At 42.1% G+C, this 16,575-nt stretch overlaps 1 protein-coding gene across 6 annotated transcripts in view; it reads left to right on the top strand.

The window, feature by feature from the left end:
• ELMO1 (engulfment and cell motility 1) overlaps nucleotides 1-16,575 on the top strand; it is a 562,162-nt gene that overhangs the window by 515,635 nt on the left and 29,952 nt on the right. For all 6 annotated transcript variants that reach the window (XR_011314008.1, XM_069730235.1, XM_069730236.1 and 3 more), the window contains one exon: nucleotides 13,509-13,616. Coding sequence is in view for 5 of the 6 variants with exons in the window: in XM_069730235.1 (XP_069586336.1) it covers nucleotides 13,509-13,616 (108 nt within the window). In the remaining variant the exon portion in view is untranslated. The remainder of the gene's footprint in view (nucleotides 1-13,508; nucleotides 13,617-16,575) is intronic.

Raw genomic sequence — 16,575 nt, 5'->3', positions numbered from 1 at the left:
CCGCTCCTCTGGTGGCCCCGCTCAACAAGTAAAAATCATTATTTCTTTGTTGCGTGGTGACCCTCAAGACTGGGCATTGTCCCTTGCGCCAGGAGATCCTGCATTGCGTGATGTTGATGCATTTTTTCTGGCGCTTGGATTGCTTTATGATGAACCAAATTCAGTGGATCAGGCAGAGAAAATCTTGCTGGCATTGTGTCAGGGTCAGGATGAAGCGGAGGTGTACTGTCAGAAGTTTAGAAAATGGTCTGTGCTTACTCAGTGGAATGAATGTGCCCTGGCGGCGATTTTCAGAAAGGGTCTTTCTGAAGCCCTTAAGGATGTCATGGTGGGATTTCCCACGCCTGCTGGTCTGAATGAGTCTATGTCCTTGGCCATTCAGATCGATCGGCGCTTGCGTGAGCGCAAAGCTGTGCACCATTTGGCGGTGTTCTCTGAGAATAGGCCTGAGCCTATGCAGTGTGATAGGACTTTGACCAGAGCTGAACGGCAAGAACACAGACGTCGGAATGGACTGTGTTTTTACTGTGGTGAATCCACTCATGCTATCTCCGATTGTCCTAAGCGCACTAAGCGGTTCGCTAGGTCTGCCACTATTGGTACGGTACAGTCTAAATTTCTTTTGTCCGTTACTCTGATTTGCTCTCTGTCGTCCTATTCTGTTATGGCATTTGTGGATTCAGGCGCTGCCCTGAATTTGATGGACTTGGAGTTTGCCAGGCGCTGTGGTTTTTCCTTGGAGCCCTTGCAGTATCCTATTCCATTGAGAGGAATTGATGCTACACCTTTGGCCAAGAATAAACCTCAATACTGGACGCAATTGACCATGTGCATGGCTCCTGCACATCAGGAGGATATTCGCTTTTTGGTGTTGCATAATCTGCATGATGTGGTCGTTTTGGGGTTGCCATGGCTACAGGTCCATAATCCAGTATTGGATTGGAAATCTATGTCTGTGTCCGGCTGGGCTTGTCAAGGGGTACATGGTGATGTTCCATTGTTGTTAATTTCGCCTTCCACTCCTTCTGAAGTCCCTGAGTTTTTATCAGATTACCGGGATGTATTTGAGGAGCCCAAATCCGGTGCCCTACCTCCTCATAGGGATTGCGATTGTGCTATTAATTTGATTCCCGGTAGTAAGTTTCCTAAGGGCCGACTGTTTAATTTATCTGTGCCAGAGCACGCTGCTATGCGGAGTTATATAAAGGAATCCTTGGAGAAGGGTCATATTCGCCCGTCGTCGTCACCATTGGGAGCAGGGTTCTTTTTTGTGGCCAAGAAGGATGGCTCTTTAAGACCTTGTATTGATTACCGCCTTCTTAATAAGATCACAGTCAAATTTCTGTATCCTTTGCCGCTGATGTCTGATTTGTTTGCTCGGATTAAGGGGGCTAGTTGGTTCACCAAGATAGATCTTCGAGGGGCGTATAATCTTGTGCGAATTAAACAGGGCGATGAATGGAAAACAGCATTTAATACGCCTGAGGGCCATTTTGAGTACCTGGTTATGCCATTCGGGCTTTCTAATGCTCCATCTGTGTTTCAGTCCTTTATGCATGACATCTTCCGAGAGTACCTGGATAGATTCATGATTGTATATTTGGATGACATTTTGGTCTTTTCGGATGATTGGGAGTCTCATGTGAAGCAGGTCAGAATGGTGTTCCAGGTCCTTCGTGCGAATTCCTTGTTTGTGAAGGGGTCAAAGTGTCTCTTTGGAGTTCAGAAGGTTTCATTTTTGGGTTTCATTTTTTCCCCTTCTACTATCGAGATGGACCCTGTTAAAGTTCAGGCTATTTATGATTGGACTCAGCCGACATCTGTGAAGAGCCTACAGAAGTTCCTGGGCTTTGCTAATTTTTATCGTCGCTTCATCACTAATTTTTCTAGTATTGCTAAACCGTTGACTGATTTGACCAAGAAAGGTGCTGATGTGGTCAATTGGTCCTCTGCGGCTGTAGAGGCTTTTCAGGAGTTGAAGCGTCGTTTTTCTTCTGCCCCTGTGCTGTGCCAGCCAGATGTTTCGCTCCCGTTTCAGGTCGAGGTTGATGCTTCTGAGATTGGAGCAGGGGCTGTTTTGTCGCAAAGAAGTTCTGATGGCTCGGTGATGAAACCATGTGCCTTCTTTTCTAGAAAATTCTCGCCTGCTGAGCGCAATTATGATGTTGGCAATCGAGAATTGTTGGCCATGAAGTGGGCATTCGAGGAGTGGCAACATTGGCTTGAAGGAGCTAAACATCGCGTGGTGGTCTTGACTGATCACAAGAATTTGACTTATCTCGAGTCTGCCAAATGGTTGAATCCTAGACAGGCTCGATGGTCGCTCTTTTTCTCCCGTTTTGATTTTGTGGTTTCGTACCTTCCGGGATCTAAGAATGTGAAGGCTGATGCCCTGTCAAGGAGTTTTGTGCCTGACTCTCTGGGTGTTCCGGAGTCGGCGGGTATTCTTAAAGAGGGGGTAATTTTGTCTGCCATCTCCCCTGATTTGCGGCGCGTGCTGCAGACGTTTCAGGCTGATAGACCTGACCGTTGTCCAACGGAGAAACTGTTTGTCCCTGATAGATGGACTAGTAGAGTTATCTCTGAGGTTCATTGTTCGGTGTTGGCTGGTCATCCTGGAATCTTTGGTACCAGAGATTTGGTGGCTAGATCCTTTTGGTGGCCTTCTTTGTCATGGAATGTGCGTTCTTTTGTGCAGTCCTGTGGGACTTGTGCTCGGGCTAAGCCCTGCTGTTCTCATGCCAGTGGGTTGCTTTTGCCCTTGCCGGTCCCGAAGAGGCCCTGGATGCATATTTCCATGGATTTTATTTCTGATCTCCCTGTTTCTCAAAGGATGTCGGTCATTTGGGTGGTTTGTGATCGCTTCTCTAAGATGGTCCATTTGGTACCCTTGTCTAAATTGCCTTCCTCCTCTGATTTGGTGCCATTGTTTTTCCAGCATGTGGTTCGTTTGCATGGCAATCCAGAGAACATCGTCTCGGACAGAGGTTCCCAGTTTGTTTCAAGGTTTTGGCGGTCCTTTCGTGCTAAGATGGCCATTGATTTGTCTTTTTCTTCGGCTTTCCATCCTCAGACTAATGGCCAAACCAAACGAACTAATCAGACTTTGGAAACATATCTGAGATGCTTTGTTTCTGCTGATCAGGATGATTGGGTGTCCTTGTTGCCTTTGGCTGAGTTCGCCCTTAATAATCGGGCCAGCTCGGCTACTTTGGTTTCTCCTTTTTTCTGCAATTCTGGTTTCCATCCTCGTTTCTCTTCAGGGCAGGTTGAGCCTTCGGACTGTCCTGGTGTGGATACTGTGGTGGACAGGTTGCAGCAGATTTGGACTCATGTGGTGGACAATTTGACATTGTCCCAGGAGAAGGCTCAACGTTTCGCTAACCGCCAGCGCTGTGTTGGTCCCCGACTTCGGGTTGGGGATTTGGTTTGGTTGTCATCTCGTCATGTTCCTATGAAGGTTTCCTCTCCTAAGTTTAAGCCTCGTTTCATTGGGCCATATAAGATTTCTGAAGTTCTTAATCCTGTGTCATTTCGTTTGGACCTTCCAGCTTCTTTTGCCATCCATAATGTGTTCCATAGGTCGTTGTTGCGGAGATACGTGGCGCCTATGGTTCCCTCCGTTGATCCTCCTGCCCCGGTGTTGGTCGAGGGGGAGTTGGAGTATGTGGTGGAGAAGATTTTGGATTCTCGTGTTTCAAGACGGAAACTCCAGTACCTGGTCAAGTGGAAGGTTTATGGTCAGGAAGATAATTCCTGGGTTTTTGCCTCTGATGTTCATGCTGCCTATTTTAGCTCGTGCCTTTCATTTGGCTCATCCTGATCGGCCTGGGGGCTCTGGTGAGGGTTCGGTGACCCCTCCTCAAGGGGGGGGTACTGTTGTGAATTCTGTTGTCGAGCTCCCTCCTGTGGTCGTGAATGGTACTTCGGTGAGTTCTGTCCGTGGGCTCCCTCTGGTGGCTGTGAGTGGAGTTGCTGCTTCTGAGGTTCCTTACACAGGTGACGTGGTTTATCCTTTGGTTGGCTGCTCTATTTAACTCCACTTTAATTGTTACTCCATGCCAGCTGTCAATGTTTCTGCATTTGTTCAGTTCGCTCTTGGATCTTTCTGGTGACTTGTCTACTCCAGCAGAAGCTAAGTTCCTGATAGTATCTAATTCGTTCATTGTTTTCTTGTCCAGGTGGATATCATGATTTTGTCTTGCTAGCTGGAAGCTCTGGGATGCAGAGTGGCATCTCTGCACCGTTAGTCGGTGCGGAGGTCTTTTTGCACACTCTGCGTGGTCTTTTGTAGTTTTTTGTGCTGATTGCAAAGCTACCTTTCCTATCCTCTGTCTATTTAGTAAGTCTGGCCTCCCTTTGCTGAAACCTGTTTCATTTCTGCGTTTGTGACTTTCATCTTTACTCACAGTCAATATATGTGGGGGGCTGCCTTTTCCTTTGGGGAATTTCTCCGAGGCAAGGTAGGCTTTATTTTCTATCTCTAGGGCTAGCTAGCTCTTAGGCTGTGACGAGGCGCCTAGGGAGTGTCAGGAGCGCTCCACGGCTGTTTCTAGTGTATGTGATAGGATTAGGGATTGCGGTCAGCAGAGCTCCCATATCCCAGAGCTTGTCCTGTGTGAGTTTTAACTATCAGGTCATTCCGGGTGCTCCTAACCACCAGGTCATAACATAGAACATCATCAATGTAGTGGAATTATTTTAGAGGTTTAATAGCACATCTTAATAAGAACTATAACAACAGATCCAGCAGCAACCCGATGACAAAAATACTTGTGCTGACTCAACTATTTTGTCCGACTAAAAAAAAAAATTATTTCAACTGCATCCATTTTTAACATTGAAGTCTGTGGAAAATGATACATAGCCATACATTTTCTTCCACTTGAAAAGGATCCATTTTTTGCTTATTGGATCCAATGCAAATGGAAGAAAAATGGATGACTATTTAATGGCTATGTTCTCCACAGACTTCATGTTACTAATGGATTCACTTGAAATTTCTTTTTTTTAGCCAGACAAAAAAGTTGTGAATGCTTTTGTCAATGGATTGTTGCCGAATCTGTTGTAACGGATCTAATACAACATAAGGTTAGCTCTGTCCCCTTGTTTTTTGAGCACCTCTGCGCTCCATTCTGAACGTGGTGTCACAAGTAGACAGAGCGTATCAGCCATCTTTCTTTTTGCCCCGCGCAACACCTAGGGACGCTACTGGCCGGAGCTTCATTAGCTGCATATCGTTCCTCACCATCCAATGCACATGGTGCCGTAGCCCTTACACGCTGATTTCCAAACAGTGGGCCGGCACCTTGCAGACACGTAAGTTCATCGCACGCTGCAGCACCAATTACTTACAGGTAAGCTTGCAGCTATACACAGTCCTACTGCTGGAAGCAGTAGAATAATATAACATACAGATGCGTTAGTGTTCTGGCCATCAGAGGGATTTGTTGGTATTTACACAGGTACCTACGGTAGTAAAAGTGGAAGCTTTGGTGTACTGTGTAGCCGGACCTATGTGAAGTATTTCTTTTCTGGTTTACCCTTAAGCGCGGGATCAATATTGTATTACATGTTTTATGACTATTGACACAGTTGGCACTACTCTGTCTGTATCCCAGCAGCTAAGGATTATTGTGGTTTCTTAGGGTGAGCGCCAGTGTAACCCGTTTAATGTTGTAACGGATGATTACTGAACATTTGAACATAGCATTAGTGTATACCTAACCTTAAAGGTGCAGCCACAACCGCCGAAGCAATACTGCACAAGCAGGGGGAGCTATCCAGGTGTCCTACAGTACCCATTCTGCAAAGCCCCCACAGCTCCATGTCACACCACTTCACAGGCTCGGCACCACAACAACAATGGCCACCATACAGCACCAAAACTAAGTGAATATATAAAAAAGTGAATTCTAATACCAATAAAAACAAAAAATAACCAGCTGTTAGTTACATGCTGTTAGTGTTGTAAAATCTAGAAAGCAGGTTTGCTTTAAGGTTAGTAACCAACTAATAGGTTTGCCATGATGTGGCAGTGATCTTCGCTCATTTTGATCAGAAAATAAATTAAGAAACTCATGTTCAGTTTTGTAAAATTTTGATAGTTGAAATAGATCAATATATAAGTTTTGGATGTGCAGTCCATGTCTTTGTTTTCTACATTTATGTATAATGAGGCTTTGCATATCTTTAACGACACTATAAAGCCTGGAGACTAATCATCGAGGGCTGAATCTATATTTAAGTGGAGGCGCTGGATATCTTGTGTGTAGCCCTACCCAGAATGAATCCTTTTGATTCAGATGAAGTATGAATGGTTGACCCAGTATAAAGCACCACTCCAGCATTTTTATTTATTTTACCCCTGGAGTGGTTTCACTAATGTAAAGTTCCCTGCCATTATTATACTTACCAACCACTGTCTTCATCTGTTATCGGCACAGCTCTGGTCGTTCTTCTGCCGTTTGTGACCTGTGTTTGCTGAGCGATGTGGAAGTCACTACTCAATGTAAGTCTATTAGAGGCAGAACGAGGCTCTCATAGACTTACATTGAGAGCGTGTGACCGTTCCCTCTGACTTCAGTGAGAAGTTACGTTCACAAGATCGGAGTGGTGCCAAGAGCAAAACAAAACAGCGGCTGATGACTATAATACTAGGGGCAGGGAACTTACATTCATTGCACCACTCCAGCTCTGAAATAAAAAATAAGAAAAAACACAACCACTGGAGTGGTGCTTAAAACTTGTAACTTGGATCTTGGTTAAAACCTTATCTGCATTGAGTAGAGAACTGTATTGAGTAGAGAAATAGGACGGTAGGAGTCTGTAATACAGGTCCTTCTCAAAAAATTAGCATATAGTGTTAAATTTCATTATTTACCATAATGTAATGATTACAATTAAACTTTCATATATTATAGATTCATTATCCACCAACTGAAATTTGTCAGGTCTTTTATTGTTTTAATACTGATGATTTTGGCATACAACTCCTGATAACACAAAAAACCTGTCTCAATAAATTAGCATATTTCACCCATCCAATCAAATAAAAGTGTTTTTTAATAACAAACAAAAAAACCATCAAATAATAATGTTCAGTTATGCACTCAATACTTGGTCGGGAATCCTTTGGCAGAAATGACTGCTTCAATGCGGCGTGGCATGGAGGCAATCAGCCTGTGACACTGCTGAGATGTTATGGAGGCCCAGGATGCTTCAATAGCGGCCTTAAGCTCATCCAGAGTGTTGGATCTTGCGTCTCTCAACTTTCTCTTCACAATATCCCACAGATTCTCTATGGGGTTCAGGTCAGGAGAGTTGGCAGGCCAATTGAGCACAGTAATACCATGGTCAGTAAACCATTTACCAGTGGTTTTGGCACTGTGAGCAGGTGCCAGGTCGTGCTGAAAAATGAAATCTTCATCTCCATAAAGCATTTCAGCCGATGGAAGCATGAAGTGCTCCAAAATCTCCTGATAGCTAGCTGCATTGACCCTGCCCTTGATGAAACACAGTGGACCAACACCAGCAGCTGACATGGCACCCCACACCATCACTGACTGTGGGTACTTGACACTGGACTTCAGGCATTTTGGCATTTCCTTCTCCCCAGTCTTCCTCCAGACTCTGGCACCTTGATTTCCGAATGACATGCAAAATTTGCTTTCATCAGAAAAAAGTACTTGGGCCCACTTAGCAACAGTCCAGTGCTGCTTCTCTGTAGCCCAGGTCAGGCGCCTCTGCCGCTGTTTATGGTTCAAAAGTGGCTTTACCTGGGGAATGCGGCACCTGTAGCCCATTTCCTGCACACGCCTGTGCACGGTGGCTCTGGATGTTTCCACTTCTCCACAATCTTCCTCAGGGTCCGGCCTCCTCTTCTCGTTGTACAGCGTTTTCTGCCACATTGTTTCCTTCCAACAGACTTACCATTGAGGTGCCTTGATACAGCACTCTGGGAACAGCCTATTTGTTGAGAAATTTCTTTCTGGGTCTTACCCTCTTGCTTGAGGGTGTCAATGATGGTCTTCTTGACATCTGTCAGGTCGCTAGTCTTACCCATGATGGGGGTTTTGAGTAATGAACCAGGCAGGGAGTTTATAAAAGCCTCAGGTATCTTTTGCATGTGTTTAGAGTTAATTAGTTGATTCAGAAGATTAGGGTAATAGGTCGTTTAGAGCAGGGGTCCCCAACTCCAGTCCTCAAGGCCCACCAACAGGTCATGTTTTCAGGATTTCCTTTGCATTGCACAGGTGATGCAATTATTACCTGGGCAAGACTAATGAAATCCTGAAAACATGACATGTTGGTGGGCCTTGAGGACTGGAGTTGGGGACCCCTGGTTTAGAGAACCTTTTCTTGATATGCTAATTTATTGAGACAGGTTTTTTGGGTTATCAGGAGTTGTATGCCAAAATCATCAGTATTAAAACAATAAAAGACCTGACAAATTTCAGTTGGTGGATAATGAATCTATAATATATGAAAGTTTAATTGTAATCATTACATTATGGTAAATAATGAAATTTAACACTATATGCTAATTTTTTGAGACCTGTAATTGAATGACATTTTCAGTGTTCTTCTCTTGGATTGGGACACCCAGTGCCTCCACTCTGCCGTGCAATATGCACTACCAAGGTTGTCTGTATAGAAAGAAGTCTCTGGGATCTCGAGTATCGCATCGGGAGCTGTACAAGTCCTTGTAAAAGTATTGGAAGACACAGTTCTTGCAAAATGAGCTTGGTATTTTAATAGTTTCCCAGTTTTAACCCTGGGTTGTTAAAATCATCTTGTGGTTGTTGTTTAATCTTTATTTTCAGTTAATGACAGGCTCGTGCTTGCTGAATGTGATTTTTTTTTTCAATACTTGTAATATTCAGTATGTAAATTAGGGGGCCGGTCACTGAGGGATCAGTGACCTGTCATAAGCCATACATATGAATATGTTAGCAGAGCACCACATGAAGACCCCCCACAGGCCGCCCCGAAGCATGAGAATCTCATTAACTGAAAATAAAGATTGAACACCAACCACAAGACGGATTTCTTCATCAACCAATGTATCATTTTAATCAGTACAACAGCGCCACCCTGATACTGTCTGTAGGTTACTCAGCACAATCCTGCTGACAGATTCCCTTTAAGAATGTCTCCCTTTCCAGGAGTTTATGCCTGTGGCCAGCCACTGCTAATGTAAAAGTTACTCTGATGGTAGTTTTATTGCAATCTCAACTACAAGCACAAGCGGTCAGAAATACCTCAGGGAGTGTAATCAACATGTGAGATCCTTTATTCTCACTCATTGTCCTGTCATATGTGGGAATGGCCTAAATCCATGCTAGGGCTTTCGTAGCAGGAGTGAATAAGCAACAGGTTTGACCGTCCACAAATCTTGAGTTTAGCAATGGAAGTCATAACGTATTTCTACCCTTTCTCACTATTTTTTTTCACTAACTTCTGTGAATTGAGTATGTTGCAGTCCAGATAGTCCAGATAGTGAGTAAGCCTGCACAGGATGATATAAGTAAGATAGGAATATAGCCCTTATCGCAAGACAATGTTGATTTTCCATTACATTTTCAATTATATCTGCAAGTACTTTAAGCTAATACTTTTTATGAAGGAATAATATTGATTAAATACAGAAATAAAAACAAATTGTCTGAAACGTTGAGTTCATGTACAACAATATTCAGATCTCCTTCTATCCGGACTTCTCTGTCCCTGACAGTAAGGCTACTTTCACACATCAGGTTTTTTGCATCAGGCACAATCCGGCGAATTTTTAAAAAAACGGATCTGTGTTTTTTTTTCCGCCAGATACGGGGTTTTTTTTTAACATAGAGTTGAATTAGCGCCGGATTGCACCTGATGTCCCAACGTTTCATCCGCTTTTTTACCGGATCCGTCAAAAATTGGTTTTCCGGTGGACGGAGAAAACGTCCATAGCAATGTTTTTTTCTGTCCGGCGGAAAAGTGCACAATAACTGATCCAGCCAAAAATGTATGAAACGCAGGTAAAAATGGCCTAATCCGGCGACCGGATCCAGTTTTTAACAGAAATCATGCATTTTGCCATTCTGGAATATCTCTCTCCTCTCTTCTCTCTCTCTCTCTCTCGCCTCTCTCTCCTCTCTCTCCCCCACCCCGGAACAGGAAGTCACTGCATTCCCGGGTGAAAAACAAAAACGGATCCAGCAGAAAAATGGATCCGTCACATCAGTTTTTCACTATTTTCGACGGATCCGTTTTTTTATAAAATAAGCCAGATTGTGCCTGAAACAAAAAACCTGATGTGTGAAAGTAGCCTTATTCACTTCCCATAAATCAGATGAATAGACTTGGGTGTGTTCCTGTCTAGATTCCATTATCTATTCCACTTCAGTTTCTAAATCTATCAGGGCTAATGTCAGAACACAGGTGAGATTGGTATCAGATGTTCTCTAGGTTTTCTTGAGCAGATATTAATCTTGTGCTTTTTTATTACTAATCTTGACCCTCTTTAGTGATTTGTTAAACCCCTTACCGACATTCCGCTTACATGTACTGTGCAAGTCGAGAGCAGGTATATAGTTCGGGCTCGGGGTAAGCCTGGCAGATAATAGCTGTGACACATATCCAGGACCTGCTTCTAAAAGTGGCTGGTGGAGTACAGCTCCATCCACAACTGTTAACCTGTTAAATTCTACCAACAAACTCTGACCATACATTAATAGCTTGCCGGCATGTCATTCTGTGCACCCATCGGTGCCCCTCATAACGCAATCCAGGACACCGATGAGTTGCTATGACAGCTAGGGATCTGTTCAATTTCTGTGTGCCTGTCATCATTTTGCTCCTCTGTAACCAAGTCAGTGGCCAGGCATCAAAGAAAACCATAATTTTTACTATATGAAGCAACACTGTAGTAACTGCTGTGTATAGTACAGTACGAGCGGTTCAAGCCCCCTAACAGATCTAATAAATAAAGTAAAAAAAATCATAAAAGTTCGTATCACCTCCCTTAAAAATAAAGATAATAAAAAAATTCATGTGTGATATCACCACGTCCAGAAAAGTCAAATTTATGAAAATATAAAATACGGTAATTAATAACCCTATAGGTGAACACCATAAACAGAAAAAAATGCAAAGTGCCAAAATTGCATACGTTTTATCGCTGTAATATAGGAAAAAATGCACATTAAAATAAGTTCGGGATAAATTCATTATTTCCCTTTAATAGCGCCAGTTCTGTTGCCCGGTTTGGGCATATTATTAGATGCCCCGTACAGACTCTGACCACAGTCTATGTGATATTTGCATTCCGAGAGAGCCTGTTTGCAGTCCATTGAACATGGAACGCTGACAGATGACGTCAGTGTCCCACCAGAAGTGACATCTGTGCGTTCCAATGATGCAAGGTGTGGACAAATGCCATCATCGTCCAACTGGAAATGGCAAGAAGACTTCCCTGCATTCCAGTTCACAAGCTCACAATCTATAGAGTAATTAGTCTATTATAAGTTTTTGTATGAACTGGCTTCTGGGCTAAAAATGACTTGTATGATTATTTCTAGGCCACATAACAAAATTCTCCACACCCAGCCAGACCATACAATGAATGACATGCACATATCAGTGATTTTCTCATACGAGATATTCGGCCCGGGTTTCGTCAGTGTTTTTTGATGACTGTTTCATCCGTTTTCTTTTATGAAAAAAAAATGCTTTTCTACTCCTAGCAGTACGTGAAAAAGTGTGCATAGATTACTCAGTTGGAAAAATGTTGCATTGCTCCATAGACTATTACAGCTACGAGAGCTACCCGCGAAAAACATGGATAGCGCATGTATGCAAACATCTAATGTGTGAGAAAACCTCGGTATGTAAGCATAGTTCTTAGAGAGTGTTGAGGACCAAGTATGAACACCCCTTTTCTACTGCCAGTTCTTTCTTAGACGTATAGCTACTTCACATCTATTTAGTAGGAAGCTCCGTATTGGGGTATGAATTTATAAATGTTCGATCAGTGAAGTTAAATAGCCGAAAATAATTCTACAAAACACCTATATCATCCACTCTAAAGTCCACGTAAAAAAAACTCTTTGTGAGCATAATTTAGGGAGTCTCCAAAATACATCATGAGATAGAGCTTATTTTGTCTCTATGTAGCATCACAGGAATGTTGGGATATTATATAGCTAGAAATAATGCTATTTCTACAATATTTTAGATCCATGCGGCATGTTAAATATTTGTATTCACGAGTTATGGGTAAAACAAAACATTTTTTATTCCCAGTATTTGTGACTGCTTCGTGGCAAAGGAGTAGGGTGCCATTTAAAGGGATACTGTCAGTTGATTCATTCTGCCCAAGCTATGATTGCAGCCATGTATGTTTTACTCTGAAACGCTCCTGCATTTCAGAGAAGACGTAGTCTATATACCTGGCCAGAGCCAGAACCAGTGCTAGTCTGGTCTTTGCCTATCGTCATCGGCTGGCTCTTAGCTCTTCAAACTGTGTATGTCCCCTGGCCGCTTCTTCAAGCTATTTATTATTATTATTATTATTATACATTTTTATAGCGCCATTTATTCCATGGCGCTTTACATGTGAATACGAGACAAATATAGACAAATACATTAAACATGTGCAGATAACAAGGCACACGGGTACATAAGCTATGACCCCAATTTGTTAAGAATGGCATGCAGGAATAAGAGGAATAAGATGTGCCGAATTAATTAAAAGGCTCACGCCACTTAGTGAATATCGCATCTTATCAGTAATCAGAATGTTTCTCAGTTCAAGTACTGGAGTCACATTTCTGGTGTATGAAACGCAGCCAGTTTTGAACACTTTGATGGGTAGGCGGAACCACGCAGCGTCCTGCCCCATCTTCACCCATTTTGACAGTTTTGTTTTGAAACTTGTGAAAATATCAATAGTCGCAAATTGTTTGCACAACTCTGCGTTGTCACTGTTAAAATATATAGATTTTTTTCTTTTGCATAAACACTTTGATGTGTCAGCCCCTGTATTTTGTCTAAAAACATACCTGTCTGTAATTGTTTAGCCAGGCTTGATTAATGGGCAGCGATTTGGGCAGTATGAGTTGATTGTCAGGTTCCCTTTAAGCCTTTGTGACTGTTTAATTAATAAATGTGAATGATTTTTCACAGATTTCACCTCTGAGTTGAGGTGGTTTCTCGCTTGAAATGTTATTAGACCTATGAGTCAGACATCTGATCAGCTGCAGCACTCTGTAATGCACAGATGACCAGTAGATTATGTTCTAATTTACTAGCGGTGTGAAAAACATACCTAATTGCATTTTGCATTCCGAGTGTCCCATTACTTTCCAACCATTTTGTTCGTTATATTGAACTGAAATGGACACTAATCTTCGTAACGAATAATATTTACTGTGCATTGGGCCGTTTTGTTTTTTTCATAATATGTTCTAGTTTTGCAGTGATCATGATTAGTGTATTGAATTCCATTATTGTCTATTTTACAGATAAGTTTTGGTATTGCCGTCTGTCACCCAATCATAAGGTATTACACTATGGAGACTTGGAGGAAAGTCCTCAGGGAGAGGTCCCCCATGACAATTTGCAGGACAAATGTAAGTGACCTTAATATTCATTCTTACAAAATCATACAATGCAGTTATTGACTAATTGTTTATTTTTGCCTAATTTCGAATTAAGATGTCTAAGTTGGGATTGTAATTACTACTTTTATTTTTTTACTCTGATGCCTTAATCCTCTTGGTTTAACTTGATGAGTGATAATTCTCTTTTAGCCCTGCTTAATTTATAATGGACTGTATTTTAAATGGCAATATTTAGTGCACATTTTTTGCCTTAATGAGCTGTGGTGCGTGGTTTCTGAAGGTAATCATCCACCTGGAATAATGGTAATTGGTGGTTGAAGTTGACAAATCAAAATGTTGGTCCTTCACAGCACATTCTCCATCGGGTTCTAGCAGTAAATCTGTGTAATCTCAGGAGTTGGGCTTACTTTAACTAAACAAACACAACTACCTGTTTGTTCATTCTAAAAAAGGAAGGGAGAGAAGTGCATTGACTATAAATGTGGACATAATATAGCCTAACCTAATATATTGCTGTTACTGATTTCTGCAAAAGTGCCTTAATTTAATTGTTCCTGAGCAATCTCATTGGTGCATACCAAAATAAATGAATGTATTAAAAGAGCTTTACTATGTTAGTGAAAGGTGGCAATTTTCTGTGGATAGGTTTAAAGCAGAAGGCTTTGCTTTTTCTTCAGTTTTCATATGTTGCCTTTTCCGGTTAGATCTTCAGAGCGGTTCCTTTATGGTAAAGGGGTTGTCCCTTGAACAAAGTACATTTTTATTAACAGAACTTCGAATAGCTAAGTTCCACAGTTGGACATGTTAAAAAATGTTCCTGTGCTGAGATAATCTTATAAATGTGCCCGGGCTATGTACTGTGTAATTGCGGTGTCTCACCATGCATAGCTGCTCCAGTGCATGGTCGGCACATACCACAGCTTTTTGCCAAGATGGAAGCATAAGGCTATGTGCACACGTTGCGAATTAGGCATAGGAATTTCTGGTGTGGATTCTGCATCTCTTGGCAGAAAACGCAGGTGCGGATTTGTCGCGTTTTTTGTGCGTTTTTTTTTTTGCGGATTTACTGCGTTTTTTACCCCTGCGGATTTCTATAATGGAATGGGTACAAAAACGCTGCAGATCTGCAAAAAATAAGTGACATGCTACTTCTTTTAATCCGCAGCGTTTCCGCACGGAATTTTCTGCACCATTAGCAGAGCATTTTTTTTTTTACCATTGATTTACATTGTACTGTAAATCACTTGCGGATCTGCAGCGTTCTGCACTGCAAAAAAACGCTGCGGATCCGCAGGAAATCCGTAACGTGTGCACATAGCCTAAGGCTAGTTTCACATTTGCGGTTAAGTCTGCAGCGTATTGTCCACAAACGCATGCAAAAACGCATGCAAACGTCTGATAACGCAGCGTTTTCTATCCGCATCAGCTTACACATGATGGTAAAAAAACGCCGCGTTTGCATGCGTTTTTACATGTATTTGCGCTTTTTATGCGCATGCGTTTGATATTTCCAGGAGGGTGTGTCTTTAATGGGCATGTCTAAATCCGTTCCTGGACATGCGCAGTCCGAAGTACGCAAGCGCATCAAACGCATGCATACGCAAAGACATGTGGTACGCATGCGTTCACATAGACCGTAATGCGTTTTTTTGCCGCATTCCTTCCGCTAACAACCGCATACGTTTCTAGGTGGTAAATTGACGCCTCTAAAATTACTACATGTTGCGTTTACCGCCCCAAACCGCAGACGACGAAACAACGCATACGTCGTCAAACGCGACAAAACGCAACTGATCGCAGACACATGCGTCCCTAATGTTAAATATAGGAATACACAACGCATGCAGATAATTGTGGCAGAAATGCTGCGGACACAACCGCAAATATGAAACCGGCCTAAGTCACTTATGATAAGTGAGCATACAGACAAAACAGCGGGGGCTCACAGCTGCTTCTTTCTGGGGTAACACATTTTTCTATCTATCTGTTTTATCAGAGTGAGTGTTTCTACCTTGTCACCAGTCCTGTGATCTCATCATAAATCAAGTCAGCTAGAGCACCTATGTAACTGACTTGATTTATGATGAGCTCAGATGGCAGTAGATGCAGCCAAAACACTCCTGTGTTACCTCAGGCAGGGAAATGCATTACCTCAGAAAGTAGCAGCTGTTGTGTCGTATATATGGTCACTCATCATAAGTGACTTATGCCACCACCCCCGCCAGGAGGTGTGGCTTGTGACGACCATGGACTGGAGAAGCTCCTGCACTGCCAGACAGGGCCATTACACAGTACATAGCAGTGGCACATGTATAAGATTAGCTCAGCACAGGAACATTTTTTTCAACATGTGCAATTGTTGAACTTACCGTATTATTATTCCAAGATCTATTTCTAAAAAAATGTACTGTTCGTGGAACTACCCCTGTAAGTGTTTGCAAAAATAAATTTATACGCTAAAACATTTTTTTACACAATTATTTGACACTTTTTTGTGTTGTTGATACTTTTTGTGGCCATGAAACTGTATAATAAAAATTCAGTATGTTTAGATTTAGTTTAAAGAAAGTGACATTGTGTACCTCAACATTCTCATAGGTATGTAGGTTTTCTACTTTTCTTCTGGTATTGCAGCTCAGCTTCATTAACCCTGTCCTGATTGGGCAGTTTTGTTTTTTTCTTTTTGAGTCCAGTATTTCCTCAACTTATTCCAGAAGCCTTAACTTATGCAAGGGCTTGTTTCTTTGCAGGATGAGTTGTAGTGTTGAATGACACCATTAATTTTCCATACAATATACTGGAAAATTGATAAAAAAAAATTTGAAGCAATGTGAAATGACCAATTTACTTAACCATTCTTCCATTGCTTTGGGGGTTTAGTTTTAGGGTGTTCATTCTCCAGATCAGCACAATTGCAGAGATGTAAAATATATATAGGCTTTTTCTGTTTAAGAGATGAAAAAAATTG

The sequence above is a fragment of the Ranitomeya imitator genome, chromosome 6, assembly GCF_032444005.1.
Source record: "Ranitomeya imitator isolate aRanImi1 chromosome 6, aRanImi1.pri, whole genome shotgun sequence".
Taxonomy (NCBI): Eukaryota; Metazoa; Chordata; class Amphibia; order Anura; family Dendrobatidae; genus Ranitomeya; species Ranitomeya imitator.
Note: the sequence above shows the minus strand (reverse complement) of the source record. Positions and strands in the feature narration are given on the sequence as shown.